The sequence below is a fragment of the Centropristis striata genome, chromosome 6, assembly GCF_030273125.1.
Source record: "Centropristis striata isolate RG_2023a ecotype Rhode Island chromosome 6, C.striata_1.0, whole genome shotgun sequence".
NCBI lineage: Eukaryota > Metazoa > Chordata > Actinopteri > Perciformes > Serranidae > Centropristis > Centropristis striata.
Window position 1 is genome coordinate 28,155,660 of NC_081522.1, and position 25,631 is coordinate 28,181,290.

General features: G+C 36.8%; 1 protein-coding gene across 1 annotated transcript in view; it reads right to left on the reverse strand.

Moving 5' to 3' along the window:
* mical2b (microtubule associated monooxygenase, calponin and LIM domain containing 2b) overlaps positions 1-25,631 on the reverse strand; it is an 87,120-nt gene continuing 61,489 nt past the window's right edge. Inside the window, exons 25-37 of the mRNA XM_059335011.1 lie at positions 24,430-24,508; positions 15,875-16,030; positions 12,722-12,772; positions 11,510-11,631; positions 9,398-9,634; positions 9,057-9,232; positions 8,511-8,893; positions 7,295-7,368; positions 7,116-7,205; positions 4,791-4,884; positions 2,270-2,378; positions 2,069-2,142; positions 1-1,318 (exon numbers count right to left, since the gene is read on the reverse strand). Coding sequence (XP_059190994.1) covers positions 1,083-1,318; positions 2,069-2,142; positions 2,270-2,378; positions 4,791-4,884; positions 7,116-7,205; positions 7,295-7,368; positions 8,511-8,893; positions 9,057-9,232; positions 9,398-9,634; positions 11,510-11,631; positions 12,722-12,772; positions 15,875-16,030; positions 24,430-24,508 — 1,881 coding nt within the window. The 3' untranslated portion in view covers positions 1-1,082. The remainder of the gene's footprint in view (positions 1,319-2,068; positions 2,143-2,269; positions 2,379-4,790; positions 4,885-7,115; positions 7,206-7,294; positions 7,369-8,510; positions 8,894-9,056; positions 9,233-9,397; positions 9,635-11,509; positions 11,632-12,721; positions 12,773-15,874; positions 16,031-24,429; positions 24,509-25,631) is intronic.

Below are 25,631 nucleotides of genomic sequence, written 5' to 3' on the forward strand. Positions count from 1 at the left end.
TATTTATTCGATCGTTTTCTCCATTTTAAAATATTCAAAGCAGCCTAAAACCCAACACTTAAACACACAGTTTAACTTATTCTGAAATTAGCGTTAATTACAATATAAACAAACTTAACATTTAAAGCCCAGGATCCACATGAGAAGTATGGATCCTAGTTCTTGGATTAAAACTCATGTAAACACATTATTAATTTTAACTCACAGCCCACACAGTAGGTTTAAACCAGCACACACTAAACAATCACAGTGTAAGTGACAGTAGTTAGTCACAGGGTAAGGATTCAGTTTTGATTTATGTGGTAACTTATGTCACAATGGAGTAAAAAGGTGAAATTTTCAACCACCACCAGGTACATTTTACAAGCTGGCTACAAATATGTGGCAGTTAGGACTCAATTTCTCCTGTGTTCAGTGCTGTTTGGGTGTAAATACAAACATAAAGTGGAAAATAATATTAAAATACATACAAGAGAGTTTACACTTAAGTGACTTACAGTGAATTACATAAAGCACATCCCTGGATTCATATGACAATTTAAAACAAACCACGCTGTGCAAAACATAAAACGTCAGGGAAAGTGCTGAGTCGTTCCACGCGCTATTCATGTGTGAGTCTGTCAGTGTTAGAAGAATAATAACAAATCTGTCACAATTATTCCACTCTTAAGGCAAGCAACCACATAAAGCAGCTGTTATTTAAGCAGTCAGTTCGGTTTATGAGGTGTGCCGAAATGTTAAAAGGCAGTCAGTCACATTAGTAGAAGTGGTTAAACATATTGTACATCCAGTTTCAGGTCAGTGTCAGCCCGGGCTATGACAAATTACATGTCTAGGCACGTAGGTCGAATAAGCTTAATGGCAGAGATGTCATTAGCGCTCATGGCTGTGAAGGAAGTCATTAGCTCAGGCTCCATTTTCATTCTTCCTCAGTATCTGAGTTTAGACTACCAGCACAGAGTGAGATGACCTTAATCCCCGGATTCATGAGGATGACCCGGGACAAACTATTATGGTAAAATTTCACCCTGTTTCTTCAAAATACTGTATTCTATCCACCCTGCTCTTTACCACTGAGTTGCTCAACATTCAACATTCACTCCAACTTCTCCCGCCGCCCAGCTGTCGTCTGCCTGGTTCCAGTGGAACTCGTAGCCCTTAGACAGCACAAGGCTCTCCAGGTCCCTGTCCTCGGCCTTCTCCTTCAGCCTCTGCTCCTCCAGTATGGAGACCAACATGTCTCGTTTCTCCACCGTCCTCATGATCTCTGACAGGATCTCCTGCTCCTCCTGCAGCTCAGAGCTGCTCTTCTGTGTGTCTGAGGGTGAGGTGGAAGAGAGTGGAGGAAGAAGTTTATGTTAGGGATGGGAATAATTAATCAATGATTGATTGATTGTCGTAAGAATTTGGTTAATTACGTGGAGTTTTTATAATCGATCTGCGTGTTTTTTTATTTTCATTTTATCTATGACTGCGTATCAGTACTCACTGAACTGAAACAGCGTTCAGTTCTGCGGCCGTACGTCAATAAGCCAATGAGCTGAGAAATAAGTTGGATAAAGCTACAGTTTGCAAACTGAAAGTTGCAATAACAATTATAAAACACACACAAATACAAGAGTATTAATTGGAGCAAAACTAGCTTACTGTATCAAACCTTGCTAGCATGAATTACGAGGTCAAAACTTATTTAAACACAAAACACATTTAAATATGCAAAATTACTGTGAAAACTAACCTCATGCCTCTTTTAAAACATTGAACTCCTTGACGTTATCTTTACAGTATAATCTCACTTGAGTTAGTTTTACGATCGAAAGGAAGTCTCTTTTCGTCCTTTCAAAATAAAAGCGTCTGTTATAAAACAGGCTTTTGCATAGTAATGTATATCAACCTTTTATTTTGCCCATATATCATGTATGTATGTATGTAGTGATGAAGCGATTAATCAATCTTTAACCTTATAGATGGTTGGGTTGGCAGGTTTCATCCAAACGCCCATCCCTAGTCTATATTTACTATTATGTCTGACTATCACTCTGCATGCTTGTGTCTGTTCAACACTTACCTTCTGTGGCCATCCTCTGTCGCAGATCTTGCTGCAGCCGGCTCTGTGTGTCCTGCAGTTCAAGCTCCTGAGCACTAAAAGAGAGAGGAGAAAATCAGGTATCCTCTTCTGGTAACAAACAGGAACTGCAACAATATTAACACAATTTATGTTTCCTTTACAAGTCATTAAATCCATGTGTGATTTGATGCAGCCACTTACAAGATCATGAGCTCAGACTCGTAGCGCGCCAATCTGTTCTTCTCCAGAACGAGTTTAAACCAGGACTGATAGAGCTGTGCCTCGTCACTGTCATCTGCCAGAGATGATTCTAGGAGGGGGGAGAGTGAGGAAGCAAAGAGGGAGATCAATGGGATGAATGTAGCAGGGGGGGAGGCAGTGAAAGAGGCAGGATGGAGAAGAAAGAGAAAAATATTTTAGATTTTTTACATCAATCACATAAAGCCATTACAGAGGGAAAAAATCGTACTGGAATCAAATCTCAAGCAAAAACAGACAGGGCATCTGCTTTGCTTCAACCTGACAAGACCTCACTATTCACTGGAACACAATCAAAGCCCTGGACTGTAAAAAAGATGAAGCAACAATGATGTCTCACTGTCTATTGAGAGTACAGCCATTAACTGTTAGTGGGATTACAAGGCAATGCTTTTTGTCTGAATGGTCTGAAAAGTATGGGCATTGAAACTAAAGCTGAAGAATGAAGCTTTCACAGTGGAATTCCATTGAGGTGTATTGTACACTTAAGCCCCTCTCACACATGCATTATGTCCATTCCTGAAATTTTTAGCAACATATCCTGCATTGGGGGTGTGTATGAATGAGAGCAGGGGTCGATATTTAGGGAGATCTGTACCGTTAACCTCTCCCACTTAAGACTGAGTGACATTTCATGGAAAATGCTGGTATGTCTGAGTTTTAAATAAGAGCAGTAACCGTACGTTTCAGGGACAAGCATGCAAAGGTCAGTCGGACTAAAGACGCTTTCATGTGGAACAAGAGAAGAACAGTGGAACCGGCCTTCAATGTCCTTGAAAATAATAGAATCAGTTAGGTAAGAAGCTAAGTTTTGTTCATATTCTGGACTGATTTAATATATATGTATTTTTGTTTTTTTATCCTGTTTTTTTTTTACAACTGACTGGTGTTGCATGTATGTTGTTGTTTTTATTCTATTTATTTTCTACATTTTTATTCTACTTTCTTATTGCTATTGAGTCTTATTGTCTTTTAAAAAATATATATTACTCTTGATTACCCTTTAATGTATGCATATATTGTGTCAAAACATTTTTTTCACTAACACTATTTTCAGTTTTGTGATCTGTATGGTCTTACGTGTTATGCCAAGCAATAAACAAAGTTGGGAAAAAAAAATTAAAAATAATAGAAGATGTCTTCTGCTGCATGTAGCCATGCAGAAATTAAATCATAACATTCAACCACTAAAACTATTTTTGCTGTTCAGGAATACAAGTAATTACTAATGTTGTTAATTTAGGACAGTTGTGGCACAAACTGGTGGTCTCATAAATTTGCTAAGCACTTTATATAATGTTTCAATTTTGGATGTTCACCTTAAACATGGTCAAAGTGTAAAATAATGTTTTTTGTAGTCTGGGCTGGAATGACATCACTTTATACCGGGTTTCAATATATGGTCATCTGGTATAGTCACTTCTCCAGATGCAGTTGTGGACAGTACAGCGATGGCCAGAGCACAGATGTCAAAGACCTAGAAATGCTGACCAATCAGAGCAGACTGGACTTTTTCAAACAGGGGATGTTAAAGAGTGATGTGCTGCAACGAGTGAATACGGGTGCAGTACCCATGCAGTATGAGGATAAATGTTTTGTTTGTGTAGAAATAAATAATAATAATCATAATAAAAATAGTATGAACCTGAAAATGAGCATTATAGGTCCCCTTTAACCCTCCTGTTATGTTGCCGGTCAAATGAAAAAGAAAAAAAATGTAAAAGAAAATTTTCAAAAACTCAATGTGATGTAAAACCATTTTAACGTGCATTTTTTTAAATGAAAAACGAGTGAATTATCCTCATCCTTATTATATATATTGATTGAGGTGGTTATTAATGGAGTTATTATGAGAATATGAAATATAAACAATGTTTATTGGGATTTTTTAGTTTCTGACACTTTTGGATAATTAAACATTATGCTCTCCCTGAGAAATCAACATAACAGGAGGGTTAATAGCAGTTTTGTAATGGCAGTGTGTTCAGGGTTATTTATATATATATATATATATATATATATATATATATATATATATATATATATATAAATTAGAATGTCATAGAAACGTTTATTTATGTTAGTAATTCAATTCAAAAAGTGGAAATAACACATTATATAGATCCATTACAACAATGAAACATTTCATGTCTTAATTTATTTAATTTCTTCTAATTATAATTATTATGGCTTACATTTAATGAGGACATAAAATTCAGTGTCTCAAAAAAATGTGAATATTACAAAAGACCAATTTTAAAAAGTATGTTTAATATGGAAATGTTGGCCTTTAAAAAGTATGTCCATCTATATGACTCAATACTTGGTTGGGGCTATTTGACTTGAACTACTGGAAATTGACTTTTCCATGATGTTCTAATTTATTGAGATGCACCCTGTGTGTGTGTATATATATATATATATATATATACACTGGTCTGTGTGTGAGAATATTGTTCAGTACCTGTTTCTCCTCTTAGGATCTTTTCTATAGTCACTCCTTTCTCCTCTAGATCTCTCTGTTTCTCTTCAACCTCCTCCAGTTGTCTCTGGATGGCCTGGACAAAGGAAAGCATGGGGCATTATATGACACACATGATGAAAGACAATCATTTTTTTGTTCAAGTTATCTTTGTATAGTGTTTGGGGACACTTTGGAGTCATTTTATTCAGTACTTTAAAAACTTACAAACACTTCCTTGATCTAGTATGGTTTTAACTATTCTCCCTTTATACCTGCCTAGTACAATATGATGCACATCTATTCTCCTCAGTGGTAAAATCTTCTGATCCTTGACTTAAGGGCCTCTATGGCTCTCTTGATACGATGTTATCACAAACACACCATAGCTGTGATTAAGTCTGTTATGAAGCCAACCACCAATGGTCTGCCCGCCAAATTTTTCTTTTTCTTTTCTGTGTATTTATTCTTTTTTATTAATATTATTTGCTCTCTTTTGTTTTTTAGTTTTCTCTATATCTGTTCCCCTTATTGTATGTTTAAAATATTCTTACTTATGATTTGTGTGCTTGTGATGTTTATGCTCTTTAACATTCATATAATATTTGTAATGTTAACTTCACATTTGTGCTTTAAAATGTAATTTAAAAACCACCACTATACCATGGTCATGGCAAAAAATCTCAAGGCCAGATATCTCAAAACCTGGTACAAAACACAAAACTAAAGTTAGATGAAAGGTTGATACCATTCTCATGTCTATAGATTTAACATGCATTTCAGCTAGTTCTTAGCTTAGCATAAATACAGAAAACAAAACAACAAATAGAAAACCGGAAGTATAAAACAGCCCCTTGTGGCCCTACAGGGTGTTTTAAGCATGCGCTGTTAATCAAATGTGGAAGTTTAAACAATCCAATAAGGATATATGAACTGAAAGTAATTTTTTTTTTTATATATAACAACATAACCCAAACAAACAATATTGATATGGATCAAATATTATTTTTTGTGTACTTCCCAAAATATCAAATATGTTAAATACAAAATATTCAAACTATTCCTTTAATGTGGGGAAATAAGATGAAATATAAAAATGATTTTCTCGTTTGTAGCCCAAAGTTCAAGTTTATGCTGGTGCCTAGAGCTACTTTAATGTTTCCCACACTAGGGCTGTACCGAAATCTGAAGCTTCATAAGTAATGTTGACATTCAAATTATAAATCAACATTTAAAAAATGTATTGCATGCCTATTCATTGTGTTCTATTATTATTAGTAATCCTGTAAAATCATGTCAAAGCCAAAATTGATTGAGAAAAGATAAATATAATAATTTCCAATATTCACAAAATGTTTTCATCCAGTTAAATATTCTGCTAGTGTCCATATTTGTTGGCATTTAGCCTTTTAAAAACATTTTCACTGAGGTGAAAAGACTGTTTGCTCTCCTACTTGCCACCACAGACAAAGGAAGGCACACACCTGTATAAACAGGTTGGCCTAGCAGCAATCTAACAACACCAAAGTTCATTTGAAAACCTCAACAGAAGGTTTATATGGGAAAAATGACATTGTGTGCCACCACATTAGACATAGATTAAAAAAAAAGAATTAAGACAATAATAATAATAATAATAATTATTATTATATAATAATAATAAATATTATTATTATTATAGTAAAAATAATAACTTAAAATTATATAACGCCTTTCAAGAAACCCAAGGATGCTTTACAATACAATACAAAACAATACAGTAGGATAACTAAATAATTGGGCAATGATGACGGGTTGAGGGGGTTAAGTGAGTCTTTGTGAAGAGATGGTGCTTGAGAAATTTTTTGAAAATGTCCAGGCAGGCAGTATTCCAGGTTGCGGCCGGGAGAGAGTTCCAGAGGGTGGGGGCTGTGAAGCTGAATGCACGAGCCCTAAAATTTTTTAGTTTGGTGATTTTGGCGGGGAGTGATGAGCAGACCTGTGTCAGAGGACCTCAGGTTTCAAGATGGTGGTGGAGGTCAGTGAGATATGCAGGGGTGAAGTCGTGGGGAGAGATTTGAAGGTCCTGAGAAGGAGTATGTATTCAATGCGTGATTTAACCGGGAGCCAGTGAAGGTGGATGAAGTTGGGGGTGATGTGCTGCCAGGGCCTGGACCAGGGGAGAACTCTGGAGGCGGAGTCCCTTATTCCCTTATTTGTCCCACAATGGGGAAATTCAAACTCTACATTTAACCCATCCTTTTTACACAGCTCCTACACAGCATCAGAATCCAACAGGAAGGTGAAGAATAATGACAACACTGGAAATGGACCCAGAAAGAATAGTACCTGAGCTCTGTGAAGCCTCTTCAGCTGTTCGCTTTTAGCCTGCTGGGCTACCGTCCTCTCCTGCTTCCTCCTCTGTCTCTCTGGACACAGCTGGGACAGAACAAAATTACACATAGAGTATTTGTTACAATTCCTTGTGTTGTTCTGTCTTTCAGTACATAGAAAAGGTGAATACAAACCTTCTGATTGTACGTCAGGTTTTCATTTTCATCGTCACTAGACGATGCCTCCTCAAGATTCTGTTGTCTGGAAGCTATATTACAAGAAAAGAAACAAAATAGTGAAAACAGCCATGTGACTTGAAAACATTTTTAGTTTGTACAAAAACAGTTTAGACCTATAACCTGTAAAACGAATATAATATGTCATGGTGTGAATCTATCCATGACACATCACTCTTTGGTCGTATATGTTGCTTCACTTTAAAAGTGTACATAGTAAACATAGTGGCAAATCAAGCAGGCAGAGAGGCAGAACTTTATTTATACGAGTTAAATGTACGTCGGTTGATTGCAGACTATCTGTCTGCAACAGTTTTTAGCTTTGGTGTTTTTAAACAGCATTTTTCTTATTTTTTTTTCTTGTATATTATCTGTATTTTGAATTTGTATTTCTGTACTGTTTTTAAATGTTCTCGTCACTGTAAATGAGGGAAACCTCAGTGCCTTATAAGTTTAAATAAAGTGTTATACAACTTCTGCCACTAGGGGTCTCTCATTCAAAACAAAAGACAGACTTTCATGACAATGTGTAGTAGTGTGGAATCATGGGAGTTGTTGACATCATTGTTGAGCAACCACCATCGCTGAGGAAAATCTACATTTATTCAGATTACGTTTAGTCACATGTATCCACTATGTCCTTTCATTCAAATGAAATGGCTGCAAGTAACATTAACTTGCTTAGGCCCTAATCCGACAGACCGTGTTTTGTAGATAATAAATGTCTTTTTTTGTTGGAAGACACCCTGATCAGACAGAGTGTGTTTGTTTTTTTGCTAGACAACCACTAAATAATATGTCCCTAGCCAAACTGCTGACCCAACACAGATCTGTACCTATACATTTTTATAGTAAGTTAGGCAGGTAGATCTGTCAGTCCAGGTGGTCCAAGAGCTTTGCCTGGATGATGGTTGGTTCAAGACATTTTTTAGGACGAGTTGGGGACAGTTCCACCTCTCAATTTATCTAATCGGACAATGAGTAAAAGCATAATATCGCGCTCAGCAAAACACTTTACTCCCATTGAAAACAATTACTAAGCCCTGGCTGCCCTGCCCTCTGAACAAAGTCAGTCAGTCAGTCACATACAGACCCGTGTGTAGGGCTGACCTCCACCTCTTCATTTAGGTTTAAAGGATCATGTGCAAAAAAAGGTTAGGGACACAGCACTAACCTTTGTTCCTGAGGTTGGTGAGTATCATCCTGATTTCCTTTTGCGTCTCCTGGTCTTGCCCCTCACTCTCTGAGTCCTTCCTCTTCTTCAGCCTCAGGGATGAGAACAAGTTGACCCGCCTGGCTGCCAATGGTGCCACGTCCTCAGCAAACACCCCTCCAGAGTCTCTGCGACCCTTTAGGGACACCTGCTGCAACAGAGAGGGCAGGTCTCGCCCGGACCCCCATGGACTGGTCCCTACAGATGCCCGTTGAGCTTCATACATGCCAATCTTCTTTTCATCTCCAGATGCCTCTGGACCCACGTTGCTGAAGAGGGAGGTAAAGTTCAAGGCTCCTTCTGACATGGGCCTCCGTCTGCGGTAGCCGTCACGTTCGGTCCTCCTGATGAAGTGAAAGATGAATCATAATGTACATTCAATTTAAATTCCATCCGAAATAGCTAAAGAGGCAGTTTAGACTGATAAAACAGTTGGATTTCTACAGGAAAAAAGCTTCTCCACAGCAGCTTTAATGTGGTACTTAAAACAAAGTATTTTATACAAACATTGTGACTGCAGTGTTGGACCTGCTGGAGGCATTGGTCACACTAAATGTCCTCCTGAAGGCGTTTGCTATGAGCTGGAAGGCTGAGGGGGGCGGGGCAGAGGATTGGCTCTGGGATGGTTCCCCGTTCTGGCCCGAGTCCGTCTGAAGCTTATCTTCTTCTGTCTCTGCTTGTACCTGATAAAACATCAGAGGACAGGAAAAATGCGCTGAGCATAATGTGAAATTAACTGCTCTTATCTCGAAAGTAGTAGTTTGAGATTAAGAACGGGAGAAAGTATTTATGTTCAGGCGTATTTTCTCTAGAACTCCTATTATTGATGCTTTAATAAATGACTCCACCTGGTCTTCATGTGGATGTGTGTTGTTGGTGTTGGTGTTAAAAGAAGCTTCTTCTTGTGCGACCACCATGTCCCAGTTCAGAAGCTTCTCTTTGTCAGAAAGAGATAACATCAAGCGTTTCTTTGGGGCGGACGAGTTGCACATTGTTTTTATTGTAGCCGAGTGCTCTTCGCTCTTCTCGCTCCCCTCTGAGGCGTTCTGGGTGTCTGCTGATGTCTTGGAACTGTCGTCAGAGTTCTGAGAGAACGGGAATATTGTCAGCGCTGATATTGAAGCAATGTCAATAAATTATGAAGAAGACATTCATTCATATTAGGGATGAGCATTAGGACGAATCCTGCCATCTCAAGCATCTATAACGTTAACGATTGATTAATCGATGAATCGCTTTGTTTTTATACATACTCCAGTATGTATAAAAACAAAATAAAAGATATATACAGTACTATGCAAAAGCCTGTTTTGATAAGGACAAAAAGATACTTCTTGTTGATCTAAAAACGAACTCAAGTGAGGTGATACTGTAAGGATAATGTCAAGGAGTTCAATGTTTTATGTTTTCGCCCTCGAAGAGGCATGAGGTAATTTTTTTTACAGTAATTTAGCATATTTAAGTGTGTTTCGTGTTTAAATAAGAAAAATGAAAACCTAGTAATTCATGCTAGCAAGTTTTGATACTGGGTCCATTTCCTGTGTTGTCATTATTTTTCACATTCCTGTTGGATTCTGATTCTGTGTAGTAGGTGTGTTAAAAGGATGGGTTAAATGCAGAGTTTGAATTTTCCCATTGTGGGACAAATAAGGGAATCATCATCATAATCGTTTGGAAGAAACTTGCCAACTCGATTATCTATAACGTTAACGAACAATTAATCGATTAATCGCTGCATGCATACATGGGCAAAATAAAATATATATACAGTACTATGCAAAAGCCTGTTTTGATAACAGACACTTTTATTTTGAAAGGACTGTAGAACCTAATAATGTAATACATTCCCGATAATGTAATAACCCCGATAATATAATAAAAATCTGCACTTGAGTCCATTGAAAATGTAATAAAACCTGATAATGTAATAACTCCCAGATAATGTAATAAAGTGCATTTCCCAATAATGTAATACACTTTTTTACAAATAATGTAATAGAGTACAACATTAATGGAAAGTTATTACATTATCAGGTTAGCCTTCATTTTGCAAGTCCTGATAATGTAATAATTCCCCAATATTGTAATAATTTAACAGCAGACCACCCATTACTGGAGTTCAAGTGGTGATACTGTGTAGGCAACACTAGCTCAAGAGCTCTAGCGCCACCAACAGGTCAAAGTTGAATGTTTATTAACTTTCGACCCGTTCATCAGTTTTTCACAAACGAGGTATCCATGACACACGAATGCATTCAACAGCTTCTTGAAATCTAAAGGTGCTTGGTGTTATACTTTATTACATTGTTGGTAAAAAAGTGTATTACATTATTGGGAAATGCCCTTTATTACATTATCGGGAAGTTATTACATGATCAGGTTTTATTACATTTTCAATGGACTCAAGTGCAGATTTTTATTACATTATCGGGGTTATTACATTATCGGGAATTTATTACGTTATCAGGTTCTACAAGGACGAAAAAAGACTTGATCCTGTTGATCGTAAAACTAACTCAACTGAGATGATACTGTAAAGATAACGTCAAGGAGTCCAATGTTTTATGTTTTAGCCCCTGAAGAGGTACTCTTGTATTTCTGTGTGTTTTATAATTGTTATTGCAACTTTCAGTTTGCAAACTGTAGCTTTATCCAACTTAACTCTCAGCTCATTGGGCTTATTCACGTACAGCTGCAGAACTGAACGCTCGGCCGTGTTTCAGTTCAGTGAGTACTGATACACAGTCATAGATAAAAATAGAATTAAAAAATTCACAGATCGATTAAACATTCCATGTGATCGACCAAATTCTTAACGACTATTAATCGATCATTGATTAATTATTCCCATCCCTAATTCATAATATTAACTATCAATGATAATACTGTACTAAAAGTACATATAGACTACATATGAGGTGTGTATCCAGTAAATGTTTAATGAAGTCCATGGGACATACGGTTTGTTTTTCTGCTGAAGTGATCTCCTCAAAGTCAGAGTCTGCTTCAGGGACGGTCTCTGGTCCCTCCTTGTCCAGAGGCAAGCTTCTCTGGAAGTGCTTGATGAAGATCAGAGGGAAGGCTGTACGAGGGCACAAAGTACACTCTTAGTTGTTGTTTGGGAGCGATTGACTCAGAATTTACTATGACATCTAGATCTGGTGCCTTGTAATTGGAACAAACAAGCGATCTGATACAACCGCAACATTTGAAAAAAAAAAAAAATCATGCACAGGCTACGGAGCAAATAATAAACATGTTTGATTAAACAAATAAATAATTTTTGGCAGGGACTGCTGTCAGAACAACAATGCTGACATCTAGTGTTAAACACTGTGCATTACAACAGTGATCATATCTGTACAACCTCAGACACAGTCACTGTCAAATGCATGTGTACCAGTCACAGAAACACACACAAATGTAGTTCGTTATAGTCAGTGGTGGAAAATTGATTCAGATCCTTTACTTAAGTAAAAGTAATTATACTACACTGTGAAATTATGCCACCACAAGTAAAAGTCCTTCATTCAAAACTTACTTAAGTAGAAGTACAAAAGTATCAGCATCAAAAGGTACTTAAAGTATCAAAAGTAAAAGTACACATTATGCAGCATTGTTTTATATTTTCTAAATATATTATTTAGATTATTTGTCTTGATGCATTTATGTAAGCTGCATTTAAGCTACTTAGTATACTGTTGTGAGGTTTAATTTTTTTTTTTTACTTTAAATTGATCATGTTTTTTATATTAATCTCAACCTGATAAGTAACTAAAACTGTCAGCTTAATGTAGTGGGGTAAAAAGCACAATATTTGCCTCAAAATGTAGTGAGGTAGAAGTATAAAGTTACATAAAATGGAAATACTCAAGTACAAGTACTTGAGTAAATTTACTTTTGTACATTCCACTTCTGGATATAGCCTTCAGTCTTTATCAACTGATGACATTTGTATTACGGTTGATAATATGACACAGATAAATACCAATATGATTTGATCAAATATGACAAGAAATCGATAGAATTATACTTCAGTATAAAACACCAAAGTACAATCAGCCCCAACAGGCTTCAGTTCTTAATCAGACTACAATGAAGACACAGTGAAAAAAACAGGAACATTTAATTGAAGATGAGAGACAGATAACATGATAATCTGAGTGACTCACTGGCTTTGATCTTCCGTTTCCATCGATTATTCTGTTTGGTGTTCAAGTGATCTACAGAGATTGGAGATAGAGGGAAAGTGTTACATGATAACAGCACAACGACCAAATCCTCTGCAGTGTGTTTCAGGAAAGAGTGTTGGATCTGCTTCTCCACACTCAAGCAAACAGAATGTCCAGTGATGGAATGCAACTAAGTACATTTACTCAAGTACTGTACTTAAGTACAATTTTGAGGTACTTGCACTTTTCTTGAGTATTTCCATTTTATGTAACTTTATACTTCTACTCCACTACATGAAGATGCCAGCTTTAGTTACTTTTCAGGTCGAGATTTAACATAAAAAACATAAACTATTTAAAGTGATTAGACTTCTTTAAACTAAACCACATAACAGTATAATAGGTAGTTAAAAGTGGCCCTATATTGAGAAAATTCAAATGTTAGTGACATAAATCTATCAAAATAACAATACAATAATATATCCTGAATATATATAACAATCTGTGTGGGTCCATTCTGCTTAACGAGTACTTTCACTATAATACTTTAAGTATATTTTGATGCTGACACTTTTGTGCTTTTACTTAAGTAAGTTTTGAATGCAGGATTTTTTACTTGTAGTGGAGTAATTTCCAAACCACTCCACTACATTTTGAGGCAAATATTGTACTTTTCACTCCACTACATTGAGCTGACAATTTAGGTTACTAGTTACTTTTTAGGTCAAGATTTAACATGAAAAACATGATAAATTGTGATTAGACATTTGTTTTTCAATGATACATCATAACAGTAGATTAGGTAGTTAAAATGAGCATCGTCTCTACAAAACTAAAATACTACGCACATTAAAGCATTGATACAAATAATATAATATCTTTAGAATATATATAACAATCTGAGTGGGTCCATTCTGCATAACGATTACTTTTACTTTTGATACTTTAAGTACATTTAGATGCTGATACTTTTGTACTTTTACTTGAGTACGTTTTGAATGCAGGACTTTTACTTGTAGTGGAGTAATTTCACAGTGTGGTGTTAGTACTTTTACTTAAGTAAAGGATCTGAATACTTTTTTCCACCACTGAGCATGTCACATATCTAGTGACTACAGGTGATCTCACAATCATCATCCCTCAAAAATAAATAAGTGACACCGTTTGTAGCGGCTGTTGAGCTAAATGCTAACAGCAGTGTGCTAACATGCTCAGAATAAAAGTGTTGATGCTGATCTTTATTTTTTTTAACTTTTTATTGTTTTATTTCCTTCCTTAACTCCAACTCCATTTTGAAATGTAGTTTTTATTACTATTTTATTGTTTTAGTATTATTTTATTGTTTTCATTTTGTGAAAATGTTTTATTTGGTCAACTGAGGTTGTTTTTGAATGTGCTCTATAAATAAACTTTGACTTGACTTGAACTGATATGTCTGTTTAGTATTTTAGCAGCATTTGCTAATGAGCAAACACACACATTAAACTTGAGCTGACTCGAAAATTTCACAGCAATCCATCCAATAGTTTTTTATGCCATTTCACTCAAAAAAACACAAATGTCAACTTCACGGCGGTGCTAGAAGGAAAAGTCAGGGGATCACTAAAGCCATCATGATTATTCCATGAATATCTGTACAAAATGTCATGTCTGTTCAGTAGTGGTTGAGATATGGTGAAGAATCAACCAAGCAGCAGAAGTGAATTCCTTCTAATGGCCAGCAGGGGAGGCCTCCACTGGTTGCAAAAGTCTGATTGTATAGAAGTCAATGAGAAAATGGCCCTTCTTCACACTGAATTTTTCAGTAAACATTTTCCAAAGGATTTTTGATCTCAATCACTAGTTTCCACTCTTCTTCGATACAGCATGTTTGTTTTGTAAACGTTGGTCCCATTTAGAGTTAAATAGATTATAAAGCAGTGTGTGTGATTTAGGGTGTGACTGCTATGTGATGAACAAATTGTTGCCATGGCCATTGCTGCCAATCAGGATAAAAGCGAGGAGTGTGTATCCATGGCATTTTGTGCATTGAAATAGCCTTGAACCTGGGCAGTTTTTTGTGTTTTCATCTCAGAACTTTGACCTTTTTAACAATTTATTTTCACTTCATTAAAGTTAATACAGACATTTGGTTACCTAAAATATCTTGCTCAGTGTTCAATAGAACTAAAAGACACTCTAAGGACTCAGCTGCTCATCTGTTCCAGGAAGTAGGATACACTTTGTCTCAAACACTTTTTTCTAGCTAGCCAAAATTAGCATGCCAATTAATACCCTTTTTCATGTTTGCAGTAAAATTCATTTTTATTTATGGTACCTAAATGTACTTATCTTTTAAGCTTCAAATTATGGCTTAAGGGTTATGGGTTAGTGTGAATTAAGGCTACACCTTGCTAACTAAACTAGCTAGCTAGCTAGCACTAATGTTAACTGGCAACTTAACATTTACTATGCTAATAGTCCCCGACCCCGCCAGGCTGGTAACCTCCCAAGCTCTATCCACTGGTCCAAATATGTTCACTTGTGGCTTCAAGATGGCAAATATGGCAATAAAATGCCATATTTGAAGCTTCAAAACGGCGGCCAAAAAATTAACCAATGGCTACGTCCATGGGACCAACAGACCAGCAGACATGCCATCCATACAGTCACGTTGCTAATGTGGATAAAAATGTAAAGCTTACACGAAAAAGTGAAATAAAATAAAAACCTGGCAGCAACACCCATACTGAATAATTAATTCAGTCATTAATTTATTCATTCATTATCCTTAACAGCTTATAATTACCTGCAAGAAAACATGAATGATTTTAATCCTATTTAGAACATGGGATGGTTGTACGTTTCAGCTCATTGTGGCCGAAATAAATGCAAATAGAAAAATGTTTCTGACAAAAACAATTTCACCTGTCAAAACGTTTTCCTGTTTTCACAGATACAAAAAAGTACCTAAAAAATGATCCTAGCAAAAACTTTCTCCCCCAGGAACTTTTTCCCCAGGGTAAGATACTCATTTGTGCATACAGTATCTTTGTGAAAAGCTCTGAGAGACAGAAGTCACTTGATGTCAACCAATCAGAAATTCTACCCAGTGCTGCATATTTTGGGAGCTTGAATATAAACCACACACAGCACCGTAGGAGCCACACTAACCTTTGGTACCGTCCTGGTCCTTGGTCCCTGCAGTATCTTGTGCTGTGGGTGTGACTATACAGGAAGCATCCAGAGCTTCAACAGCCATCTCCGTGTCTTCAGGAATTATTTTCTGACCTTTACCAAGCTGGTCTGAATGCAAGCTGGATGCCCCACCTGCAAATAACAACATGTGGACATTAAGTTTTAACTAGCTTTGAAGGAAAGCTACTGGAAACACTAGCATGTAGCTCATTTCATGCATAATGTGGGAGTCAAGTTTAGAACAACAGGATTTTAGCAGTTACTGTTAACTATATTACCTAAAACAATCATTGTAGCATGCCAGGTACGAAAAAAAAAAAATTCATATGAGGCAGGAAACATATCCTAATGTAATTTTTATAAAGCAAAAGCACTTGGTAAAAATAATAAATATAATTACTGCTTCTGAAAATGGCACATAATGTTTAAAAGTGCAGTCCATTACACAGTTAACATTCATTTCTATTTGCACAAAAGCACAGAAAAAATACATGACATGTTCATAACAGTACTCACAGAGTAAGGAAGTCAACATTGTACAGAATCTTTCCAAAGATGATTCCACTTGGTCACAGCAAAGAAATGAAAATATCTCGACAAAAACTTTGTATGCAGTGTTCTACGGAAGCCCTGAGAGGCATGTGAGAAGAAAAAGATTTTTATGATCCACATTCTAAGTCTGATCTCTGTGGTGTTTATGAATTTAGAACAAGTAAAAAAAACTTTTTTTTGAAGGGGTAGGCATAAGACTGACATGACACTGTCATTACCCTGACATCTGCGGTGGAAAAAGTATTCAGATCCATTACTTCAGTAAAAGCACTAATACCACACAGCAGAATTTCTCCACTACAAGTAAAAGTCCTGCATTCAAAACTTACTTAAATAAAAGTACAAAAGTATCAGCACCAAAATGTGCTTAAAGTATCAAAAGTAAATATTCATTATGCAGAAGGGCCCCACTCAGATTGTTTTATATTCCAAATATATTATTATTTTTTCATGCATTTTTGCAAGCAGTATTTTACTTGTTGTCAGGGTAAGGCTAAATTAAATTATTAATATACTGTTATCTGGTTTAATCTATAAACATGCACAATCATTTTAAATTGATTGTATTTTTTCATGTTAAATCTTAAAGCTGTAAAATAACTCGCAACTGAAGCTGGCAGCTAAGTGTAATGGAGTAAAAAGTACGATATTTCCCCGTAAAATGTAGTGACGTCGAAGTATAAAGCTTAATATGTGGAAATACTCAAGTAAAGTACAAGTACCTCAAAACTGTACTTAAGTACAGTACTTGTGTAAATGTACTTAGTTACTTTCCACCACTGCATGACATCTGTCATTAAGATGAAGGAGGCTTTATGCATGCTTATGAATGTTGTCATGAACTGTTATTCGGTCAATTATGTCACCTTAAATGCAAAGTTGACATTGTTTGGGATGTCTTTGACAAGAACACAGGATTACTTCCTCACACAGAGTGCCCCGACATATTCACGTATAAATACATTTTGTACTTTTGTGGGAAAAAAACTTAAACAAAAGAGGATCACTTGTGTTTTTTTTAAAGTTTCTTTTAAAATTTGTGATCACATATGTTCTAACAGGAAGTAAGGAATTAGTTAAACAGATACTGATTTATAAATATTTTAGTCAAGAACCTAAGGGTGCTTATACATTATTATGAGGAGTTTTCCACTTTTTTTCTTTACTGTGATAATTTCAGCCATCTCAAACAATGTTAACTTTGCATTGAAGGTTATGTAACTGACCGAATGACAGTTAATGACAACATTCATAAGCATGCATAAAGCCTCCTTCATCTTAATGACAGCGTCATGTCAGTCTTATGCAGTGGTAGAAAGTAACTAAGTGCATTTACTAAAGTACTGTACTTTTTATTTCCATTTTATGTAACTTTCACTTCACTACATTTTGAGGCAAATATTGTACTTTTTACTCCACTGCATTTAGCTGACAGCTTTATTTACTTTTCAGGTCAAGATTTAACATTAAAAAAATACAGTGAAGTGATAAAAGTGACAACAGTATGTTAAGAATATAATGCTTTTATGCTTACGTAATGCATCAATAATAATAATCCAAACAACATATTTGGAATATATAAAACAGTCTGAGTGGGCCCATTCTGCATAATGAGTATGTTTACTTCTGAAACTTTAAGTACATTTTAATGCTGATTGAAGTTTTAAACGCAGGAATTTTACTTGTAGTGGAGTAATTTCACAGTGTGGTATTAGTACTTCTACTTAAGAGATCTGAATACTTCTTCCACCACTGGTTTTATGCATACCTCTTCAAATAAAGTGTTTTGCTGGATAATCACCCCCCTCCTCTTCCTAAGTCATAAACAGGAGAGAAACAATTTAAATCAGATTTAGAAAATGGGTAAATATACTTTTTTCTCACTTGCTTCTCAGGGCTTCCATTAGATAACCAGATAATTTATTTATGCAACACTTTCACTTGTACTCATCGATGTTCTCACTGTGGTTTGGCACTGTTAGAAAAACCTCATAAATATAACACTTCACCACATTATACATAGATACCAAACTCAGAGTAAAGGACAGAGCAGACCCACTAGCAGAACCCACGAGGAGGCTGACGAGTTATTCACTTCAGTTCTGTTCAGGTCGACTGGAGTCTAGTTCAGTTAAGTTCAGTTAGGTTACATTCAACTTCAACTCTCAGTGGTACGATGGCAAATTAGGTCCAATTATGGGGGGAAAAATACAGACCAGGGTAAGGGGGGTAATATTAAGAGAAAAAAGTTGAAAAACGATTAAAATTGCAGATTTACGAGATTAAAAGTGACAAAAAGTAAAAGAAAAAAAGTAGCAGATTTATGAGAAAAAAGTCGGAATTACTTCTCCACATTACATTCGTTTCTACCAGCGGGATGTCTCCCGCTTTTACATACAAAATATTATTTTTCTGACTTTTTTTCTCATAAATCTGCTACTTTTTTCTCATAGATTTGCTACTTTTAATCTCTTAAATTTGTGACTTTTTTCTCGGAATATTACCTCCCTCCCCAGGTCTGTATTTTTTATTTATTTCTTCATACTTGGCCCTAATATGCCGTCGTACAACGGTGCTTGATTACGACTAAGCTTTTGCATATATATATATTTTTTGTCTATATTTCATGTTCCATTGATGATGAATGACTGCAAATTATTTTTTTTAAATCCATCTGATTAACCCCACTGCTGTGCCTCCCTCTGAATCCGCTGCTAACCTGAAGGTTGTTGAGCTTCTCATCAGATGTTATAAAGCACATGTTATTAGCGGAGTTAACAAAAGCTGTGATTGTGACCATGATTTATGTGGGTGATGTTACGCCAACAGCACAGGTGGGAAAAAGGATTTGCTTTTTGATGAAGTTGTTAATTTTGGGGTTAAAAGGTATGGAAATATTCTGAAAATTGATCATGTCTAAGCTTCTGTTTCTGGGAATTATTCAAATAACGCAATTGGCAACAAACCACGAAGCAAATTATTTATGTAATCAATTTGATTTATTATTTTTTTTACAGCTTATAAATATAAATTAAGCAATTTTTACAGTAATTATCAATGTGGAAAACACACAAGGCTTGCAAGCTGATTCAAGATAAACACAACTACGAAACATTCAGAATACAGCGAGCGAAATGTACGTGGCAGTGTGCAAAAAAAGCAGCTATGGGGGCTTCTGATCTCCTGAGCAAAGTCTAGGAGGTACAGGAGAGAGATCTGGAGAGGGGCTCTGAGGGGGGGAGGCCTCCTTCTGAAACATAGGGAACCACAGACAGACCACAGACAAGTGTTTGTTACTGTCAAACAGCCTGACGATAAGGGAGGATGCTACCCATGATGCACCAGAGAGAAAACATAAATTGAGGGGCATTCAGATGGATGTTAGTTGTTAGGGAGGAACACAGCACGACTTGAGTGTTAGTGGGGTTAGGTCGGATGAAATGACTCCAAACTACCAGAAGGACAACTAAAAGGTGCTATGTGTGCATCAATTAACTATCAGCTTCCAACAACCAGTTTGACTTGAGGGACGAAATTACATATTTTTGGAGGCCAACCCATCACCATGGGGTCTTTTGAGAATTCCTCTATTGGATTTTTGCATTTGATTTTGGATCATGGCAGAAAATACACTCTGTGACAATGCATGTTTCTGATGCTGACACATTTTGTTCAGCAGGATAATCTTCACAAATGAACACCACTTTTTTATGATGTTTGTAGCGTTAATGCAACCGTTGTATAGCCAACTACACAACGGTCACATGACTTCTATGTCACTACAGTTTTGCTTCAGATGATCTCTGACAAGCTAACCAGCAGTTTTGACAAGCTAGCAAATCCGTAGCCCAATAAATTGTTTATTTACATCATTAACAATCTACAAGAGTTTGCAAGAGCACTGAAAAACATGACTAGAGGCTGTGAGGTGAACTAGTAAGAGTTTCTGTCTGTTTCCGGCATGATGACATTTAATGTCCCTGACAACCACTGTAGTCTCATTTAGCCACTTGTTCGCAACTGCCGTTTTATGGACACGTAAAAACTCCAAAATTCACAAATGCGGGTACTTACTAACGTGTTTTATGTCATACACGAACATCTCTTCAGCTTGTGTTAACCGTAGACATTATTTCAGGCACCTAACCAAAATCCCACCCATTCAAAATCCTCATTGAGTTTGAGAGGATAGACCCCAGGGCGCTAAAATGCTAACTTACTTCCAGGTTTAAGAACTCATTCCTGTGGTGCCCTATAAAAGCTTTAAAGCAAAATCCGAGCTTGATTATATACTTTCCTTATTGTCAGTAAATCCCCCAAAAACCAACAATAATTGGATCTTACTGACGGGTATTGTTAGTTGCTAAAGACTTATGTGCCAACAGAACTCTGAACCTAGAACTGTTGTCAAACAACACCATATTCTATACTTGCTAAAAAATTACTCTAATTAATTAGAGGCTTTGTAATTAATTAACCGAAATTAATTGCATTTTAATCGCATATAAATATTTGACCTGAGAACAGTGAGAAGTAATTTTTTTCACATGGATATTTAGTATACCATTGAATAATGACTGAATACATAAGCTTAAGCAACAAAAATATTGTTTATTTTTGTTCAAGTCCAACAGACCAGTGCAATTTTTGCCATTAAGTGTAGCAATAGCATATTTAGAAATATAGTACATTTCAGAAATTCAGGTAGCCTATAGGTAGGTAGACCTTCTGTAAACTAGAATACTTTGGTTTTATGGGTCATAGCTTGCACACAACCATGCTCTTATCGACGCTTCCATCCGTTTTTGTAACAAAATTTCCCATCCATGGGGCCAACCAAAGCAGTCTCATCAGCTTTTTCGTTCATGTTCACTGTGGTTTGTTGTTGTCTGAACTCGTGAACGCTAGTTGGTGCTCCAGTATAATCGGTCTGCCTGAAACTCATCCAGTGAGAAACGTTCCACGGTGCAAAAATAAGTGTGATTAAAATGCGTCAATTTTTTTAACGTGTTAATTTTTGTGTAATTAATTAATCTTAATTTACACGTTAAAGTCCCGGCCCTAATACTTGCGCAAACTTTGCATCAGAGCCAGGAACATTCATTCATCCATTATCCTTAACTACTTATCCAAACTTGATCACTGAGGGCTGTAGCCGATCCCAGCTGACAATGGAGCGAAAGGCGGGGTACACCCTGGACAGGTAGCCAGACTGACACGGCTGACACATAGAGACAGACAACCATTCACACTCTCATTCACTCCTATGGGCAATTAAGAGTAAAGACCTAAACCTAAGCTGCATGTCTTTGGACTGTGGCAGGAAGCTAACCACTACATCACTGTGTAGCCTGTGTAGTTTTTTGTCTTGGTTCAGACTATAAAACCGTTTGTGTTGTTGTTGGTGAGCGGCCTTTTTTCGCAGTGCAAAAGTTAAAAAATGTACTTTGTTGTGCAACACATAACACCTTTAAAAACTACTGCATGCCATATGCTGGAATAATGCTGCTTTGTGGTTGGTTAATGTGGGTTAGCCAATGCAGAAGCAATTCAACAAGAACTTATAACCAAAGCCAGCCAATCATCACCTTCCCCGTCGGCATGAATCAGCCAATCAGAGGGTGCAGCATTGGAAACTCGAAACAGACTGAACGAAATGAAGTGAACGATTTGGAAAAAAAGAAAATGAGTGAAATATGGGAGAAGAGAAAATGGGAAATGGAAGATGAAAAGAAAACACTGAGTGCTGAAAAATTACAAAGACATTTTTTTACAACAATAAGACACTAGATTGAAATGTAACTGCCCTACAGTGCATTTTAGGAAATGATCCCTAATACTGTATAATTAAACCAAACCATCAGAATTAAATTCACCTTAGGCATCATTTACAACAATATTTAAATTTTAAAAAAAGATAGAGGAAAAAAAGGAAATAATTGCAACATTTTAAATTAATTTAAAATAAAATAACAGAGCAAAGGATTTTCACTCAGTCAGAATAATACAGTTGTGTGGCTTAAAAATAAAATAAATGTATGTTCACTAATGAGGAAAAAAACATTCTGGAGAGATTACAGAGATGGCTCATTGTTTTTGGCTTAGACTGATATAATTGATAAGGCACTTTTTTTTCCTTGTGAAAATAAAATACTACATATATGGATCTGCACAAAAGTAGTTCATTGGTTAAACATTTACTTTTGTAATCCAATTTTCTACCGTTTTATTTTCAGGCAGTTTTATTTTTTATCATTGATGTATTTTTCAAAATAACTTGCCAGATTGTTTTCTTGTAATATGATAACCATAAACAATGAGCCCTAAATGTATAAAGTGAAATCAGTTGGAAATACAGAGTAAAATAAAACACTACCTTCCACAAAAAACATGTCAGTAACAAACATTTTCCTGAAAATATAATACTGTTTTGGCATTTCCATTGCACATCTCCGTGGTGCAGAGTTAAGGTGCAGCAGGCTATATGCAGAGTCACAGTAAACATCAATAACCATGTGGATTACTCAAAAATAAATCTAGAAACCAAACCACACTGTCCAGACCACAGACTGTATACAGAATGGATTACTTATGCTGCCATCTTGCACCCATGAGACAGCTGTCAATCATGATGTCACAAACCGGTTTCATAGCATCAAATAACAAATTAGAACCAAATTTATCAGAAAACCCCTTAAGCATACATCAGTGTGCTACAAACTACCTAATTGATTTGATTTTTTTTTTTAGTTTGGTCCATATCCCATCTGCTAACATGGAGAGGGTGGGATTTATGGTCTATAGGTGCATCTCAATAAATTAGAATATGCCCCCAAGGGGCGATGAAGACGTATTGGCTTCACTTTTGGGCAGCTGACATGCTGTTCCGTCTCTATAAACAGTCTATGGTCCAGATAGCTTTCAAGGTTAGAGTCAAAGGGCATGTTCCAGGTCATTACATGTCCCTGATATATATATATTTATCAAAACAGACTTTTGAGGTACCTCACAGTCTGTCTGAAGTGCATGGGAAGGTTTTTTGTGACAATTCAATTGGTTGAGTGGCTTTTCATGTGGTGAAAAACAACCACCTGTTTTAACACATAATCTAGGGATGTACCAGTCATTAATAGCACCATTGGGTGATGCCTGCAGCCTGGAACATGCCCATGTGAGTCAGAGATGCATTCAGCAGGGCACAACACCAGGAGACCCCGACAACAAACCAGTCACTACCAACAGAGTGAGCATAGAGGATGCAGCATTTTAATCATACATCACCACTGAGGACAGCTCAGCATGTACCATTAAATACTTAAACACACGATATAGAGTCGATTTCAACATTTTTTGTGCGGTCCACTGCAACTGCAGGCAAAATTAGCACCAGGCACTGAATACAAGCAGCAGAAGCTATTTAAGTGAAGCTCTTTTATAGAAACTGTTAAACTGAAGGCATACTATGCAGAAATTGTTACCCATTGTTTGTAAACACAACATTCAATCTTGCATAGTGTACCTTTAAGTTACTTAAAACACAAAAATGACTATGGACACTTGGAATGTATGAAATACAGATAATATTTGGTTTAAAAATGATTACCTTTCTGAACCCCTGATTAACCCATGTTGTGGAGTACAAGAGCACAAATTTAACTCTACGGGTCCCCATCTGGTCAACTGGCCCAGACGAGGCCCTTAATCCTCCCCTCTCTATGTGAGCTGGAGGCTGGGGGCCAGCTGGGGCTCCTCCTGGTAGATCTGTCCCAGCACCTCGTGCATCATGCAGAGCAGAGGACAGCCCAGGCTCAGCAGCTCATACAGGAACACATAGTCGTGTGAGAAACTCCTGACGTGGGACCCCACGGCTGTGAAAGACTTGCACACACTTCCCAACAGTCGTCGAGGCAACACACACACAGACCGGCTAGCACGCCTCGGCCAGCTCAGGCCTCGCCTAAGCAAGGAAACCAGGGTACCTGGGGGCTGGATCTGGACGCTGCCCGAGGCCGAGTAGCTCCCACTGTCCAACGACGAGGGAGAGCGCCGTTGGTCTTCCTACACAAACCAAGACACACAGGATGAATATCCTATCATCAGAATCAGAATCAGAAAGCCTTTATTGTCATTTCACAGGGTAGTACAACGAAATTTTCCATCAACCCATCCAAAACGTATAAAAAACACACAAAAACAATATGACAGAGGTGAATAGGACAGGAAGACAGGGATAAAGAGAAAGAAATATAGCACAACGTGAGGGGAGGAAAGGAGGAAAAAAAGAATAAAACGATGAAAAAAACCTCAGCAACATAAGCATAATACACGTCACAAACATGACTAAAGACTTATGACATGCCACAGGGTAGAGGGGGGCCAGCATAGTCAGGCAGCCATCCGGTCCTGCAGCCATTTAAGGCACTGGACGTATATGTATATGTCCAGTGCCGTCTCAGCTCACTGGTATCACAAAAGCGAAAACATAGCAGTTGCTATGGAGACAACCTTCCAAGGCCTCCAGACAGCAGCAGACATCAGCATACATGTTTGCACGACTAGTTTTTTAGGGTTGTCTTGGTTGTTTGTTTGCTTGTATTATATTATTCGATTTCATTTTTTAAATTCTATTCTATTATTCTTGTTTTACTCTCTACTTGTTATAATGAAACACCTGAATTCCCCCCATGGGGGATCAATAAAGGGAAATCCTATCTTTTATCTTACTATAGCAAAATATGTCATTAAATAACTAGAAATCTATTATCTTTAAGCCATTCAATTTAGTATGGAGCATCTGCTTCACAGATTCAACAGGTTACAATTCAGGTTACAATTATCATTTCTACATGATTATAGTTGCCATTTTCTTTTCGTTTAAAAACTTCACATTGCATAAGAAGAATTATGATTTTGGGTACTCTGTGTCAAGGATGTTACAGTAGCATCTATCTGTATAAATAACTTTCATATTCCTCAACACCCTTTTCACTACTATTGGGCAAGCAAATGCAAAGTAGCAAGTCTGCAGCTGAGAAGCCATACAGCAGCTCATTGTGCAGCAGGTAAATGACAGTAAACAAGTAAAGAAGTAACAGGATGTTCTTTGGATGCAAAATGGTTGGCAGGCTGCAAACACACTCTTATAAGCCTTTTTTTTTGTTGTTGAAAATGATAGTTTTGC